Source organism: Macaca fascicularis, chromosome 12 (assembly GCF_037993035.2).
Source record: "Macaca fascicularis isolate 582-1 chromosome 12, T2T-MFA8v1.1".
Lineage (NCBI taxonomy): Eukaryota > Metazoa > Chordata > Mammalia > Primates > Cercopithecidae > Macaca > Macaca fascicularis.
This window is the reverse complement of record NC_088386.1, coordinates 93,150,040-93,166,615: the sequence shown is the minus strand read 5'-3', so window position 1 is coordinate 93,166,615 and position 16,576 is coordinate 93,150,040. Positions and strand designations below refer to the sequence as shown.

Below are 16,576 nucleotides of genomic sequence, written 5' to 3'. Positions count from 1 at the left end.
CCTTTTTATGGCTGAATAATATACATATACAGTCAGCACTTTGCATCTACAGATTTAACCAACCAGATCAAAACTACTTTTTAAAACCCCATAACAAAAAAAAAATACAAATTAAGAAATATAGTATAACAACTATTTACATAGCATTTACATTGTATTCAGTATTATACGTAATCTAGAGATGATTTAAAGTATATAGGAGGATGTGCATAGGTCATACGCAAATACTACGCCATTTTACATAAGAGACTTTGGTATCTGTGTTTTTGGTATTCACGGGGGTCCTGGGACCAATCCTTTGAGGATACTGAGGAGATGGCTGCAATACATTTTGCTTATCCATTCATCAGTTGATGGATATTTGGTTGTTTCCATTTTTTGGCTATCATAAATAATGTGACTGTGAATATTCATATACAAGTCTTTATGCAGATATGTCTTCATTTTGGGGGAACTACATATCAAGGAGTGGAATTCCCAGGTCATATGCAACTCTATGCTTAACCATTTTAAGGAACTTCCAAACTGTTTTTCAAAATAGCTGAAGCATTTTACAATCCCATCATCAATGTTTAGGGGTTCCACTTCACATCTCACCCAGCACTTGTTATTGTCTCTTTTCTATTTTAGCCATTATAGTGGGTGTGAAAGTATATGCCATTTGGGGTTTTGGTGCTTTTTCCTTAACATTTTAAAAAACTGTAGTAAAATACATACAACACAAATTTTTCCATTTTGACCCCCTTTTTTTGGGAGGGGGGAAGGACTCTCACTCTGTCGCCCAGGCTGGAGTGCAGTGGCGTGATCTCCACTCACTGCAAGCTCCGCCTCCAGGGTTCATGCCATTCTCCTGCCTCAGCCTCCCAGTAGCTGAGACTACAGGCACATGCCACCATGCCTGGCTAATTTTTTGTATTTTTAGTAGAGACAGGGTTTCACCTTGTTAGCCAGGATGGTCTCGATCTCCTGACCTCATGATCCACCCACCTCAGCCTCCTGAAGTGCTGGGATTACAGGAATGAGCCACCAAGCCCGGACAGCTATTTTGACCATTTTTAAATGTACAATTTAGTGGCATTAATTTACAATATTGTGCAATCATCATCACTGTTTCCAACTCCCAAACAGAAACTATTATGGCCAGGCATGGTGGCTCACGCCTATAATCCCAGCACACTGGGAGGCCAAGGCAGGTGGATCACTTGACACCAGGAGTTTGAGACCAACCTGGTCAACATGGTGAAACTCCATCTCTACTAAAAATACAAAAATTAGCCAGGCATGGTGGTGCACACCTGTTGTCCCAGCTATTCAGGAGCCTGAGGCAGAGAACTGCTTGAGCCTGGGAGGTGGGGGCTACAGTGAGCCGAGATTGCGCCACTGCACTCCAGCCTGGGCGACAGAGTGATACTCTCTTAAAAAAAAAAAAAAGAAGAAGAAAAAAAAGAAATTCGGCTGGGCGCAGTGGCTCACACCTATAATTCCAGCACTTTAGGAGGCCAAGGTGGGAGGATCACATGAGGTCAGGAGTTTGAGGCCAGCCTGGCCAACATGGTGGAAACCATGTCTCTACTAAAAATACAAAAATTAGCCAGGTGAGGTGGCACATGCCTGTAATCCCAGTTACTTGGGAAGCTGAGACAGGAGAATTGCCTGAACCTGGGAGGTGGAGGTTGCAGTGAGCCGAGATTGCGCCACTGCACTCCAGCCTGGGCAACAGAGCAAGACTCTTGTCTCCAAAAAATAAATAAATAAATAAATAAATAAATAAGTCTATTACCCTTAAGCACTAACTTCCCACACCTCCCATCCTTTGGCATGTGGTAGTTATACTGAATGTGATAAATTCAATTTATCTAACTACCTTCTGTCTATAATAATTTATTCACTCTAGATAAGTGGAATGCTACAGTATCTGTCCTTTTGCATTTGACTTGTTTCACTCCACATAATACATACTGGATTTTAAAGGTTCATCTATGTTGTAGCATGTATCAGAACTTCATTTCCTTTCACGGTTTTATAATATTCCATTGTATGTCTATGCTACATTTTGTTTCTCCATTCCCAGAGTTGTTTCCCTTTTTCTAATCAAGCATGGTTGTAGGGGAGACAATGTTAATCAGCTTAACAATAATGCACAACCCTCACATTAACTGTCTGTGGTTTTGAGATCTGCCTTAATAACTAATGTTGAGCATCTTTTCATGTGCTTACTGGCCATTTCTGAATCTTTTTTTGAGACATGGTTTCTCTCTGTCACATAGGCTGGAGTGTAGTGGTGTGATCTTTGCTTACTTCAACCTTGAGCCCTTGGGCTCAGGTGATTCTCCCACCTCAGTCTCCCAAGTAGCTGGGACTACATGTGCACACCATCACACTGAGCTAATTTTTTGTATTTTTAGTAGAGATGGGGTTTTACCATGTTGGCTAGGCTGGTCTCGAACTCCTGACCTCGGGTGACCCACCCACTTTGGCCTCCCAAAGTGCTGGGATTACAGGCGTGAGCCACTGCACCCGGCCTTACTGTCTTCGAAATCCAGTATTTATTTTGTGTTTACAGCACATTTCAATTTTGACTACCCACATTTCAAGTGCTACACAGCTACATGTGACTCATGGGTTACCATATCACTCTATCTTTAGACCTTTAACTGGTTTCTGAATTTTTCTTAATTTGGATGACATTTTGCCTTGTTTTCGCTGCCTTCCCTTCACCTTCCCCCAATTAATTCTAGGTAACTATTCCTAATCTGTAACAGTTATAACAGCAAAAAGATGGCAAAATATAGCAGGTTACAAAATACTACGTAATGGTGTTTACAAATTTACATATTATATTTTTCCAAATATATAATCATAATGCTACTGTAAGTGATCACAATCAGCATGTGACTGTGAGGGCTTGCAGACAGTAAGTTGTAATGTTTGTTGCCTAGAAGCACTATTTGTATAATTTACTCTATATGCTGAATGTCTCTCTTTAATTCTCAAGGATACTGAATAAACGATTATCGGTGCTAAGTATTCTGCTTCTCTCACTTCAGAATCTACCTAGTGATTTTAATCCATGAGAGCAATTTTCTTAGCTTAGTTTGTCAGTTCCTATAGTTTCCTGACTAAGCAGTTATTTGAAAAGAGTTCAGAAAGTGTCCTTTCAAATTGTTCTTTTGTTTGTATTTTTACAGTAATTCCATTCAATATAACTACCACTTGGAAATCCTACTATCACCCTCCCTTGACACATGGCCAGTTCAATAGATCTGGACTTCAGCAAGCAATGCTGCAATTCTAAGACTCATTTACAGGTCTTAATGCTAATGACTATCCTTTCATTTAATATTAATCAAGAAAGAAGTGGATATGAGAATGACAGTATATTTAAGAGTCATAACACATCACAAACTGGGTATCACTTCCACTCTAAAGAAAGAATAATACATCATTACTATGTGCCAGAACAAAACTAGCCTTGATTCAGCCTTCTTGATTCAGTTTCCTAATTGCAATAATCACATCATTCACTACATTAAGTAGCCAACTTCAGAGAATTATCAATGAAACCACTATGTGGATTTTCCCAGATGCAGACAGATACAATCTTAATACTGCTTCAATTAATTAACACAAAAATGTAACATCCTGAATGAAATCAGTCTTCCAAATAAGTACTACTCTCTTAGGTACCAAATACTCCTTATTTTGGAGCATTTATCCTTTTTGAAACAAAAAACACCAGATACTGATTTTTGCAACTAGGGCCTCACTTGTCTTCAAGCCTTAGAAGTCTATCAATATAATGACCACTTCGAGGTCTGTGATTCTACAGAATCGGCCTAACCCAATATCCCCAATGAGTCAGTGTCAAGTAAAAAGTAATTGTAACAGATTAAATGGGAATACAGATTAAGGGAAAAGCAATGCATACTTTAAACAACCCAGTTGTAAAGACTATTTTTGAGACAACTAAGGAAAAGTACACTGGGTATCAAATGATATGAAGAAGTTTTTAAAATAAGAAAAAGTAAAAAATTAATAAATAAGAAAAAGTATAGTAAGCCAGGTACAGTGGTTCACATCTATAATCCCAGCACTTTGGGAGACTGAGGTGGGCAGATTACTTGAGGTCAGGAGTTTGAGACCAGGCTTGCCAATACAGCAAAACCCCATCTCTACTAAAAATATAAAAATTAGCCTGGCATGGTGGCGCATGCCTGTAATCTCAGCCACTCAGGAGGCTGATGCACAAGAATCTCTTGAATCTGGGAGACAGAGGTTGCAGTGAACTGAGATCACACCTCTGTACTCCAACCTGGACAACAGAGTAAGAATCCATCTCAAAAAAACAAAACAAAAAAAAAAACAAAAAACTGCTACGGCCTATAGTCTTACCTTGATAAAAACTAAGTAAGGAGAAAAACAACATGAATATTTAAAAGCTCAAAAGTAACATCTGTATTTAAACTAGGCATCAAAGAATAATCAATAGTTCTTCTTATCAAAAGAAATAATCTGAACAAAAACCTAAATAGGTGTATCTCAATCATTACACAGTAGATATCAGCACAATGTGATAGATGTTAATCTGTAATAGCCAGTGGATCATGAAGTGAGTTCTAGCCCATGTAATTGCCCAATCATGAAAAATGATGCTTATCATAAGAAATCCTAAAATAGCGCTGCAGTAATAACCTCACAACAAGCAACTCAAAATGAAATAGCAAAATAAACAGTGAACTAAAACCCTAAAAACTTGTCTACCATTGTCTTGAGAGAGGTTTAGGCTATAATTATTTTATTAGTTACTCGATTTCATAAATCCTCACCTCTTTTGGAGTTTTATGAGCTGCACAAAGAAAAATCCATTGTTCAGTTGCTGTCATTTGTGTGCAAGTATCTGGATGGCATTCACTCTGTTAAAAATAATTAATTTCTTAATATGTAAAATAATAATGAAAAAGCTTATCATTTAGGTTACTATATTTCCATAACAAATTCTAGAAGTTAGAAATTTGGAGAAGTTTTTGTAAGCACATTAAGCTATAAAAACAGAGAAAAAAAATCAGAACTTTCAATTACAACTTTGATTTAAAGAAAATATTACCTGAAGTTTGACAGCAAGTCCATTTAGCTCAAGGCAGAACTGCCTGAAAATGCAAATACATAAATAAAAAGTCATTATCTATTCTCCACAGCAATTTTTAGAATATTAGCTGCAAAACGAGAATCCCATCAGTATCATACCATTATCAAAACCAGCTGAACAGACGACGACACATTTCTTCTAAAGGCTTACAGATTAAAAATAGAAAACCAATAACTCTCATAACATTCAATACCAGAGTTCAGTGAGCTGATCATTCTCTTATATACTAGAAATTAGTACAATTTTTCAGGGAAGTAATTTGGAAATATTTACCAAGACTTTTAGGAAGTGTATACTTTTTGACTAAGTCATTCTTCTAAGAATCTATTGTAATGAAATAATCAGATCTGCATGCAGATAAATGTATACACATGTTCACAGGAGTTATATATGCATATGAGAAAATTTCTGTATTGTAGAAAAATTCAGCAACTGGAGGGTAATAAAATGTTGGTATACAGAAACACACAAAGAAATTACAGCAGGGCACGGTGGCTCAGGCCTGTAATCCCAACACTTTGGGAGGCCGAGGCAGGCGAATCACCTGAGGTCAGGAGTTCAAGACCATCCTGGCCAAAATGGTGAAACTCCATCTCCACAAAAATACAAAAATTAGCCAGGCATGATGGCGATGCCTGTAATCTCAGCTATTTGGGAGGCTGCCAAGGGAGAATTGCTTGAACCTGGGAGGCAGAGGTTGCAGTGAGCCGAGATTACACTACTGCACTCCAGCCTAGGCGACAGAGTAAGGCTCCATCTCAAAAAAAACAAAAACAAAAACAAAATTACATTACAATTAAATTAAGGCCATCAGTTTTAGACAGTTATGCGATAAAAAGACAATCTTCTATGTCACAAAGACAGTTTTATAGCTGTCAAAATACTGAACGTGTTCCCTCCAAAAGTCCTACCTATTAATATTTAGTTCAATGTATCAAGTTAGATAAATCAATACTATGTTTCCTCATCAGAAAAAATTGAATCATTTTGGTTCCCAAAACAATGCAAAGCTAAAACCTATATAATCAGAAGACAAAAAAAAAAAAAAAAAAATCCCTCCAAAAAAGAAAAAAAACAGGATATATATGAACAAATTTGGTAGGAAAAACTTTAGTTACTGCACATTGTAACAGAAGAAAACAAAAAGGCAAGAGTCAAATTTTCAGTTGTTTGTAACTGCATTTCCTTTCCAGATGCCTAATAATGCTGTCCTTAGATTACAAAAATAACATTATTTCTAAATCACCGTATCACCGTCTACTGCCCCCTATCAAGTAGGCTGCATGTTATGTGTTTTTTAGTTGTTTTCCACTAAGTGGTAATAAAGACTGGTTGTGATAAGTTTCTTACCTAACCTAACCCTTTTACAGCCAATAGCAAAATTAAGTTGATTCAGCAGTGCTGTGGGTATCATCTGTGGCAAATAATGCAAAACTTACAGCTTCAAGTTAATTTAATACAGGGCTAACATGTATACAGTTGTGCAGCTGAAGAGACCAACCAGAGCTGGAATCCAGTCTACATTCCAGGAACCACACATGTATCCTGGCATAAAGGAGTAACTTTTCCTAATCATTAAGACTCAATATGAGTTAGTGGGAGATTTGACTGAAGTCATGACCCAATTCAAATTAACATCATTATATAATCAATTACATTAACTAAAAATGGCAAGTGTACAGCCTCAAATCAATAAAGGATATATGCAAAAACAAACAAACAAAACTCTTCCTGGTCAACTAATAAAAATATACACAATACAATAAAGAGATAAAAGAATATATACATGATAGTCCAAAAAGTGGTCAGCAGAAAAAAATAACAAAAGTAAAAATAGCATCAGAACAAATGAAATACTTGTGAGCAATATTTTATGTGAAGTTTTATGTAATGCTTTATATAACGTATGTTTCATAGAATAAGTTCAATAGGGAGGTAAATGTTTTCTTAGACCTGAAAAAAAAAACTCTTGTACACTAAAATCAGCCCTTATTTGTTAGGAATTATGCTTGTAATGGAAAAAAAGGCCAACCACGGTGACACACGCCTGTAATCCCAGCACTTTGGGAGGACAAGGCAGGCGGATCACGAGGTCAGGAGAGCAAGAACATCCTCATCAACATGGTGAAACCCCGTTTCTACTAAAAATACAAGAATTAGCTGGGCATGGTGGCGTGAGCCTGTAGTCCCAGCTACTTGGGAGGCTGAGGCAGGAGAATTGCTTGAACCTGTGTGGCGGAGGTTGCAATGAGCGGATATCACACCACTGCACTCCAGCCTGGTGACAGAGCGAGACTTGAGACTCCTGTCTCAAGAAAAAAAAAGAAAAAGAAAAAAACATGCTCACCTACTTTCATCATTAATGCCAAAGCATAAGAAAGCAGTTATTTTCAAGGCTGATTAAAAATAAAGCAAAGGATGTACTACATTGAAGTGCTGTCTTGGGTTGTAAAATGGGAAAATACCTACAAACTCATCTTTCAATTATTGTGCATTCAGATATGTAAAAAAGTTAGAAATAGTCAAGTAATTTGTCTAAAAATCAGCAAAGGGTACAAAGAAGTCTTAGCATCCTGAAATTGCTGAACTGTTATGACACGACATAATGTCTTGGCCATATCTAAAGAAGCATGCAGCATCAAAAAGTAAGTATTTTTTTAAAGTGCCTTGTCTTCAAGTTGAGGCACACAACACAGGAAACATGGTCAAATTTATTCAGGAAAAGTCATATTTCTACTCTACTTATCTAAAAATCAACTTACAAATAATAAGCCCCAATGAACACATACTGCACTCTCTATATTTATTAATAATCTGTCAACTCATCCCAGCTCCCATTTGCACTGGAAAATTTATAATTTCAAGAAACACCTAGTAACTTCAGAATATATCTACTTCTAAAGTTATCTCCACCTATCCACTAGTTATCAATTTTTTCATTCAAAGGGTATTACAAAAAGTACCAAAACTCCTTACTTCAGGATTACAATTAATCTCTATTTACCAAAGACAAGACTGGAAGTTTGCAATAATTTACAGGTAACTTATCAGATACCAAGCCTAGACTAGGAACTAGAAGTAATCCTCCACAAAAACATAAAGTGGCCAAGTGCAGTGGCTCATGCCTGTATAATCCCAGTGCTCTGGCAGGCTGAGATGGGAGGATCACTTGAGCCCAGGATTTCAGGACCAGCTTGGACAACACAGTGAGACTCCATCTCTACAGAAACAAAGGGGGGAAAAAAAAAGACAAGTCGGGCACGGTGGCTCACGCATGTAATACCAGCACTTTGGGAGGCCGAGGCGGGCGGATCATGAAGTTAGGAGTTCGAGACCAGCCTGGCCAACATAGTGAAACCCCATCTCTACTAAAAATACAAAAATTAGCCGGGCATAGTGGCACATGCCTGTAGCCCAGCTACTCAGGAGGCTGAGGCAGGAGAATCACTTGAACCCGGGAGGCAGAGGTTGTGGTAAGCAGGGATTGTACCACTGCACTCCAGCTTGGGTGACGGAGTGAGACTCTGTCTCAAAAAAAAAAAGACAATAGATGACACAAAGTTATGCATAAATGGGGAAATGGAAATACCGTATTAGTGGTTAAGAGATACAATTAAGGAAAACCATGAAATAAGATAATAAAACCCAGGCTGGCATGGTGGTAATCCCAGCACTGTGGGAGGCCAAGGTGGGCAGATTGCTTAAGCCCGAGTTTGAGACCAGCCTAGGCAACATGGTGAAACCCTGTCTCTACAAAAAATATAAAAAACTAGACAGGCTAGTGGCATTCACTAGTAGTAGTCCCAGCTACTCAGGAGGCTGAGATAGGAGGATTGCTTCAGTATGGGAGACAGAGGCTGCAACGCGCCAAGATTGCACCACTGCACTCCAGCCTAGGCAACAGATCAAGACCCTGTTTTAAAAAAAAAAAAAAAGGTGGGGATAATAAGGCCCAAATCAATAAATGTAGAAAGGGTGGCTCAATACTTTGGGAGGATAAGGTAGGAAGATTGCTTGAATCCAGGAGATTGAGACTAGCCTGGGCAACATAATGAGATCCTGTCTCTACAAAAACTAAAAACATTAGTGAGGCATGCTGGCACACGCCTGTAGTCCCAGCTACTCTGGAAGCTGACGTAGGAGGATCACTTGAGCCTCGGAGGTAGAGGCACAGTAAGCAGTGATTGCACCACTGCACTCTAACATGGGCAATAGAGTGAGACTCCATCTCAAAAAAAAAGAAAAGTAGAGAGGTGCAGAGGCAGGTCCAAGTTATCAGCTCTGAAACCACCTTTCAAAATGAGTGACTCTGTAGCATACTTTGATCTGGAAACAACCAGTGAAGAAAGCTGAGAACCTTCTGACACTGAAAATGCCAAAGCTTTAAAATTTGGCTTCTTAGTCTGCAGTTACATAGTAAATTTTACAATTCATAATTATCATTAATATGAAAGTTAGTTTCGTGAGAGGAACTATTAGCATTTTGATGTAACATAAGGACCTACCTTAAATGTTCATACTTCCACACACCTTCATCTTGGCCTTCAGGTGGTTCAAGAATTTTGTCAATATTGGAGCAATCTGCTCTTATGTTCTGTTGAATATACTAAAAACAAAGAAGTTCTTATGGTTAATTAAATTATACCACCTGGTAAATCTTATATTAAGTACATATAATTTTTGAATACGTAACTGCTCTTGTGGTTCAACTTGGGTTATACACTAAATAGGAAACCAAGTATAGAATCATAATCAGTAACTCAGAAAAAAAGTAGGTTACCCTTACTTATTTACTTATTTATCCTTCAATTCAACTTCATTTGTATAGAATCTACTACATAAATGCAGATATTGTATTTGTCAGGACTGTAACTGGGATCAAAATTGCAAACTGTAAATTTTTTTTTTTCTTTTTTTTTGAGACAGGGTCTCACTGCATCACCCAGGCTGGAGTACAGTGGCGCAATCTCAGATCACTGCAATATCCACCTCCTGGGCTCAAGCAATCCTCCCAACTCAGCCTCCTGAGGAACTGGAACTACATGCTGAGCTAACTTTTCTGTATTTTGTAGATACAGGATTTCGCCATAGGCAATGTAAATATAACTATGGTACATATTGTGATTCCGTTTATACGAAGTGTCTAGAATAAGAAAATCTATTGAGACAGAAAATAGATTTGTACCGGCGTAGGGCTTGAGGGCAGAGAGGAAGGCAGAGGAGACCAAAGATGGCTGCTAATGGGGATGAGTTTTCCTTTAAGAAAGGATAAAAATGTTCTAAAAGGCCAGGCATGGGGGCTCATGCTTGTAAGGCCAGCACTTTGGGAGGCCAAGGCGGGCAGATCACGAGGTCAGGAAATCAAGACCATCCTGGCTAACATGGTGAAAACCTACCTCTACTAAAAATACAAAAAAAAATTAGCAGGGCGTGGTGGTACACACCTGTAGTCTCAGCTGCTCCGGAGGCTGAGGCAAGAGAATCGCTTCAACCCGGGAGGCGGAGGTTGCAGTGAACCGAGATCGCGCTACTGCACTCCAGCCTGGGCAACAAAGCGAGACTCCGTCTCAAAAACAAAACAACAAAAAAAAGTTATAAAATTAGACTGTAGTGATGGCTGTGCAACCTTGTGAATATAATCACTCTAACTGTACAGGGATTTGTATGGTACGTTCATTAGACCCAATAAAAGTTGTTTTAAATAACTAAGTTTAAAAAAAAGGCAAGGGAGGGTCACTTTCAATTTTTAAAATGTAATAACATAAAAATTTAAATTTCAGATCTCTGTAATGCTTTATGCAATCTTTTTGATATTCTGAAATCTGAATAGGTTAGAGTAAAAGGGTGGTTACAAAAACTAACTATAAGGCCTTCTTGAGCCAATCAATTTTGCCTACTTCAGACAATCTTTCTTAAATATCACTTGGGTACTCAAAAACTTTTTTTCCCAAGCAAAAGGTCTCACATATTTAGTACTGAACCAGCCTACTGCAGAGCATAGAAACCAAAAGAAAAATCATTGTTCCAATACAGCATGTCCAACTGTCCAGATGATGGTGACATTTTCAGCTTGATATGGTGACATGATAGTGATCTTGATACAATATTAAATATGTGTGCCATCTCATGTAAAAATTCCTTCTAGACCCAGTTTGTTTTTTTTTCCAATGTCTCCTCTTAGAATTGTACCTGATTTTATTACTCAGTTTTCATCTGAATCCACTGGGGAATGCAACGATTTTGCTTTTGTTTCTTGGTTGGGAATCACTTGATTCTAAAAGTCTTGTGGGAAGGCATGGCAAAGAACAGTCATGCACACACACCACGATGACAGGGAAAGGGATCAAACACTTTTTTTTTTAGATGGAGTGTTGCTCTTGTTGCCCAGGCTGGAGTGCAATGGCTCGGCCTTGGCTCACCACAACCTCCACCTCGCGGGTTCAAGCGATTCTCCTGCCTCAGCCTCCTGAGTAGCTGGGAATACAAGCACCCGCCACCACGCCTGGCTACTTTTTGTATTTTTTGTGGAGACGGGGTTCACCATGTTGGTAAGGCTGGTCTCGAACTCCTGACCTCAGCGGATCCACCCACCTCGGCCTCCCGAAGTGCTGGAATTACAGGCGTGAGCCACCGTCCCCAGCCTCAAACATGTTTTAATCACTCTTTAATTATTACTGAAACCACTCTCCCTGATATTTTTTATCTCATCCTAATGTTTCAAAGTTTTGATTCTCCCTCTCCTTGAGGAGATACAGGTAAATTGTATACCTTCTCCACAGGCCACCTCAAATTCCATGTCACAATTCTGTCCAAATCTCTCATTCCCCTAGTACACTCAAGCACTCCCTGATTATTCGAATCCTCACAGAACTCCATCCGATTTCCTGCCATATTTGTAATTTGTACACATTAGCAATCTGTCTATTCATTTTTGTCTTTCCTGTTCCCACTACACCTTCTATGGATAGAACTTTTTTTTGTTTTTGAGATAAGAGTCTCACTCTGTCACCCAGGTTGGAGTGTAGTGGTGCAATCTCAGCTCACTACAACCTCTGCCTTCCGGGTTCAAGTGATCCTATCGTCTCAGCCTTCGGAGTAGCTGGGATTATAGGCATGAGCCACCATGCCCAGCTAATTTTTGTATTTTTAGTAGAGACGGGGTTTCACCATGTTGGTCAGGCTGGTCTTGAAGTCCTGACCTCAAGTGATCCACCTGCCTCAGCCTCCCAAAGTGCTGGGATTACAGGCGTAAACCACCGCACCTAGCCTTCTATGGCTAGAACTCTTAGCAGCATTTATTTCACACTTAATAGCACAACTTACTAGCGCTTACTTTCATGTGTCTCCTTCATATAGCAAGTCCCTGAACACAGAGACTTTTATTTATTTATTTATTTTTGAGAGAGTTTTGTTCTGTCACCCAGGCTAGAGTGCAGTGGCGCTATCTTGGCTCACTGCAACCTCTGCCTCCTGGGTTCAAGCAATTCTTCTGCCTCAGCCTCCCAAGTAGCTAGGATTACAGGTGTGTGCCACAACACCTGGCTAATTCAAGACTGCCTAGGCTAATTCAAGACCACCTAAGCTAGTTTTGAACTCCTGGGCTCAAGCAATTATTCCACCTCAGCCTCCCAAAGTAATGGGATTACAGGCACGAACCACTGGGCCCAGCCCAATTTTAATTATTTAACCATATATTTAGAAGCTGACTTTACATATATAATTACTAAATTTTGTTATTAAGTGGAGTTACAAGCCTCAATCTTGAAGACATCTAGAATCGTTTTATTGATACCAATTTATGTAAAGCAAAAAAGAAATCCTTAACTTAGAAATAAAACAAAAATGTCATTTTGGCGAGTCACAATGGCTCACTCCTATAATTCCAGCACTTTGGGAGGCAGAGGCGGGCAGATCACCTGAGGTCAAGAGTTCAAGACCAGCCTGGCCAACATGATGAAATCCCGTCTCTATTAAAAATACAAAACCTGGCTGGGCATGGTAGCACACACCTGTAATCCCAGCTACTGGGAGACTGAGGCAGGAAAATCACTTGACCCTGGGAGGTGGAGGTTGCTGTGAGCAGCAATCATACACTATTGTACTCCAACCTGGCAGTGAGACTCTATCTCAAAAAAAAGTCATTTTGTTTTCTATAATGAGTCCTCCATACTTTTATGCAATAGAGGCAACTATCATTTTTTTTAAAATGAGCTAAGAAGGCTGGATGAGGTGGCTCCCGCCTATAATCCTAGCATTTTGGGGGGCCAAAGCAGGTGTATCACAAGGTCAGGAGTTTGAGAGCGGCCTGGTCAATATGGTGAAACCCCATCTCTAATAAAAATACAAAAATTAGCCAGGCATGGTAGCACATGGAGGTTGAGGCAGGAGAATTGCTTGAACCCAGGAAGCAGAGGTTGCAGTGGGCCGAGATCATGCCACTGAACTCCAGCCTGGGCAACAGAGCAAGACTCTGTCTCAAAAAAAAAAAAAAACGTACTTGAAGAAATAATGCTAAAAAGTTTCCAAGTTTGTAAAAAGATTTAAGCTTGCAAATTCAAGAAGCTGAGTAGGCTGGGAAAAAAAAGAGGAATAGGAAATTATTGTTTAATATGTATAGAATTTCAGTTGGGGAAGATAAAAAATTTCTGGACACGGATGGTGGTGATGGTTGCACAATGGAAATGTACTTAATGCCACAGAACTGTACACTTTAAAATAGCAAAAACGATAAATTTTATGTCTCATATATATTGCCACAATTTAAAAAAAAGCTGAGTGAACATCAAACAAGATAACCCCAAAGAAATCTACATCCAGACACATCATAATCAAATGGCTAAAATCCAAAGATAAGTCCAGGTGTCGTAGCTCAGATCTGTAATCCCAGCACTTTGGAAGACCAAGGCAGGAGGATCACTCAAGCCCAGGAATTAGAGATCAGCTTGGGCAACATAGTAAGACCGCATGTCTACAAAATATAAAAATTAGCCAGGCATGGTGATGTATGCCTGTAGTACCAGCTACTTGAGAGGCTGAGTTGGAAGCATTGCTTGAGCCTAGGAAGTCCAGGCTGCAGTGAGCCATGATCATGCCACTGTACACCAGCCTGGAATGAGAGAGTGAAACCTTGTCTCAAAAAAAAAAAGGAAAAAGAAAAAAGAAAATACCACTAAAGAAGACAGAAGAGGCTGGGCGCGGTGGCTCAAGCCTGTAATCCCAGCACTTTGGGAGGCCGAGATGGGCGGATCACGAGGTCAGGAGATCGAGACCATCCTGGCTAACACAGTGAAACCCCGTCTCTACTAAAAAATACAAAAAAAACTAGCCAGGCGAGGTGGCGGGCGCCTGTAGTCCCAGCTACTCGGGAGGCAGAGGCAGGAGAATGGCTTGAATCTGGAGGTGGAGGTTGGAGTGAGACGAGATTGCGCCACTGCACTCCAGCCTGGGCGACAGAGCAAAACTATCTCAAAATAAATAAAATAAATAAATAAACAAAAGGCCAGGCACAGTGGCTCACACCTATAATCCCCGAACTCTGGGAGGCTGAGGTGGATGGATCACTTGAGGTCAGGAGTTCAAGACCAGCCTGGCCAATATGGCAAAACCCAGTCTCTACTAAAAATAGAAAAATGAGGCGGGTGTGGTGGCATACACCTGTCGTCCCAGCTACTGAGGAGGCTGAGGCAGGAGAATCATTTGAACCCAGGAGGTGGAGGCTGCAGTGAGCCAAGATCACGCCACTATACTCCAGTCTAGGTGACAGAGTGAGACTCCGCCTCAAAATAAATACATAAATAAATAAATAAAAATGTGCTAAAAGGAAAGAGTTGCCAAGCCAGAATTCTATATCCAACAAATATATTCTTTAGAAATGAAGATAGGCTGGGCATGGTGGCTCACGTCTGTAATCCCAGTACTCTGTGGGGCTCAGGCAGGCAAGTCAAGAGTTCAAGATAAGCCTGGCCAATACGGTGAAACGCTGTCTATACTAAAAATACAAGAATTAGCTGGGGGTGGTGGCACACGCCTGTAATCCCAGCTACTCGAGAGGCTGAGGCAGGAGAACTGCTTGGACTCAGGAGGCTGAGGCAGGAGAATTGCTTAGTCAGTGAGCCCAGATCACGCCACAGCACTCTGGTCTGAGTGACAGAGCAAGACTGTCTCAAAAAAAAAAAAAAGAATTGCTAAAGGAAGTTCTTCAGACAGAAAATAATACAAACTAAATTGGGAACATCAGGAGCAGGAGATATTATAAATATCTGGGTATAAACATAATAGACTGTTCTCATGACTTCTTTTGACAGGTGAAAGCAAAAAGATTAACGATGGGGTTTTCAATGTATACTGATGTAATATATGGCAACTATAGTATAAAGGGAGAGGAAAAGGGGTGCATATGATAGTAAAGTTTCTACATTTCAATTAAAGTGGTAGAACACTGATTTTAAGTAAACTGCGTAGAGTAACCATTTAGTAATCAAGTATATAAAGATGTCAAAGTTAGAATTAAAACAGAGTACTAAAAATGTTCAAATAACCCTTAAAAAGACAGAAAAGGGGAAACGGGAACAAACAAAAAGCCTAGAAGGAACTAGAAAGTAATAAAATGGTAGGTCTAAATCTAAATAATAGTAAACATTCAGCACATCAATGTTAAATGGTCGAATATACCAATTAAAAGAGAAAGTCTGTCAAAATAAACTAAGAAATATGACCCAACCATATGCTGTCTAGAAGAAACTTACTTCAAACATAATTATATACGTAGGTCAAAAGGATGAAAAAAGAAATACCATACAAATATAAATCAAAAGAAAGTTAGCAGGAATGCAAAGGTGGTTCAACATTTAAAAAAAAAACAACAATGCAACATACTATATTAATATACAAAGGGAAAAAAACACACTATCATACTGATGCAGAAAAGATATCTGACAAAATCCAACATCTTTTCATGATAAAACCACTTAGAAAACTAGGTATAAAATGAAATTTCCTCAACATGATTAAGGGCATTCATGAAAAACTCACAGCTAACCTCAGACTCAATGGTGAAAAACTAAAAGCCCTTCCCTTAAAACCCAAATGAGACAAGGATGCTCACTTTCACCACCACTATTCAACACTGTACTAAAGTTCTAGCCAGAGCAACTAGACAAGATAAAGAAATAAAAGGCATCTCATTTGGAAAGGAAGTGGTAAAACTATCTCTATCCACAAATTACATGATCCTATATATAAGAAATCCCGAAGAATCCACAAGGACGTTACTCTAAGTGCAAAATGATTCAGCAAAGTCATAGAATACAAGATGAATACACAAAAATCAGTTTTGTTTCTATATACCTGTAGAATCTAAAAAGGAAGAAAACAATTCCACTTACAATAGCACCTAAAAATTTTTAACTACCTAGAAATAGATTTAAATAA

General features: G+C 39.2%; 1 protein-coding gene across 7 annotated transcripts in view; it reads right to left on the bottom strand.

Annotated features, from left to right (window-relative positions):
* MOB4 (MOB family member 4, phocein) overlaps positions 1-16,576 on the bottom strand; it is a 34,844-nt gene that overhangs the window by 6,541 nt on the left and 11,727 nt on the right. For 4 of the 7 annotated variants that reach the window (XM_015432530.4, XM_005573832.4, XM_005573829.5 and 1 more), the window contains exons 3-5: positions 9,652-9,752; positions 5,105-5,147; positions 4,827-4,913 (exon numbers count right to left, since the gene is read on the bottom strand). In XM_015432530.4, coding sequence (XP_015288016.1) covers positions 4,827-4,913; positions 5,105-5,147; positions 9,652-9,752 — 231 coding nt within the window. Of the gene's footprint in view, positions 1-4,826; positions 4,914-5,104; positions 5,148-9,651; positions 9,753-10,590; positions 10,713-16,576 lie in introns of all 7 variants that reach the window. The other 3 variants (XM_074009633.1, XM_074009632.1, XM_074009634.1) reach the window with 3 other exon arrangements.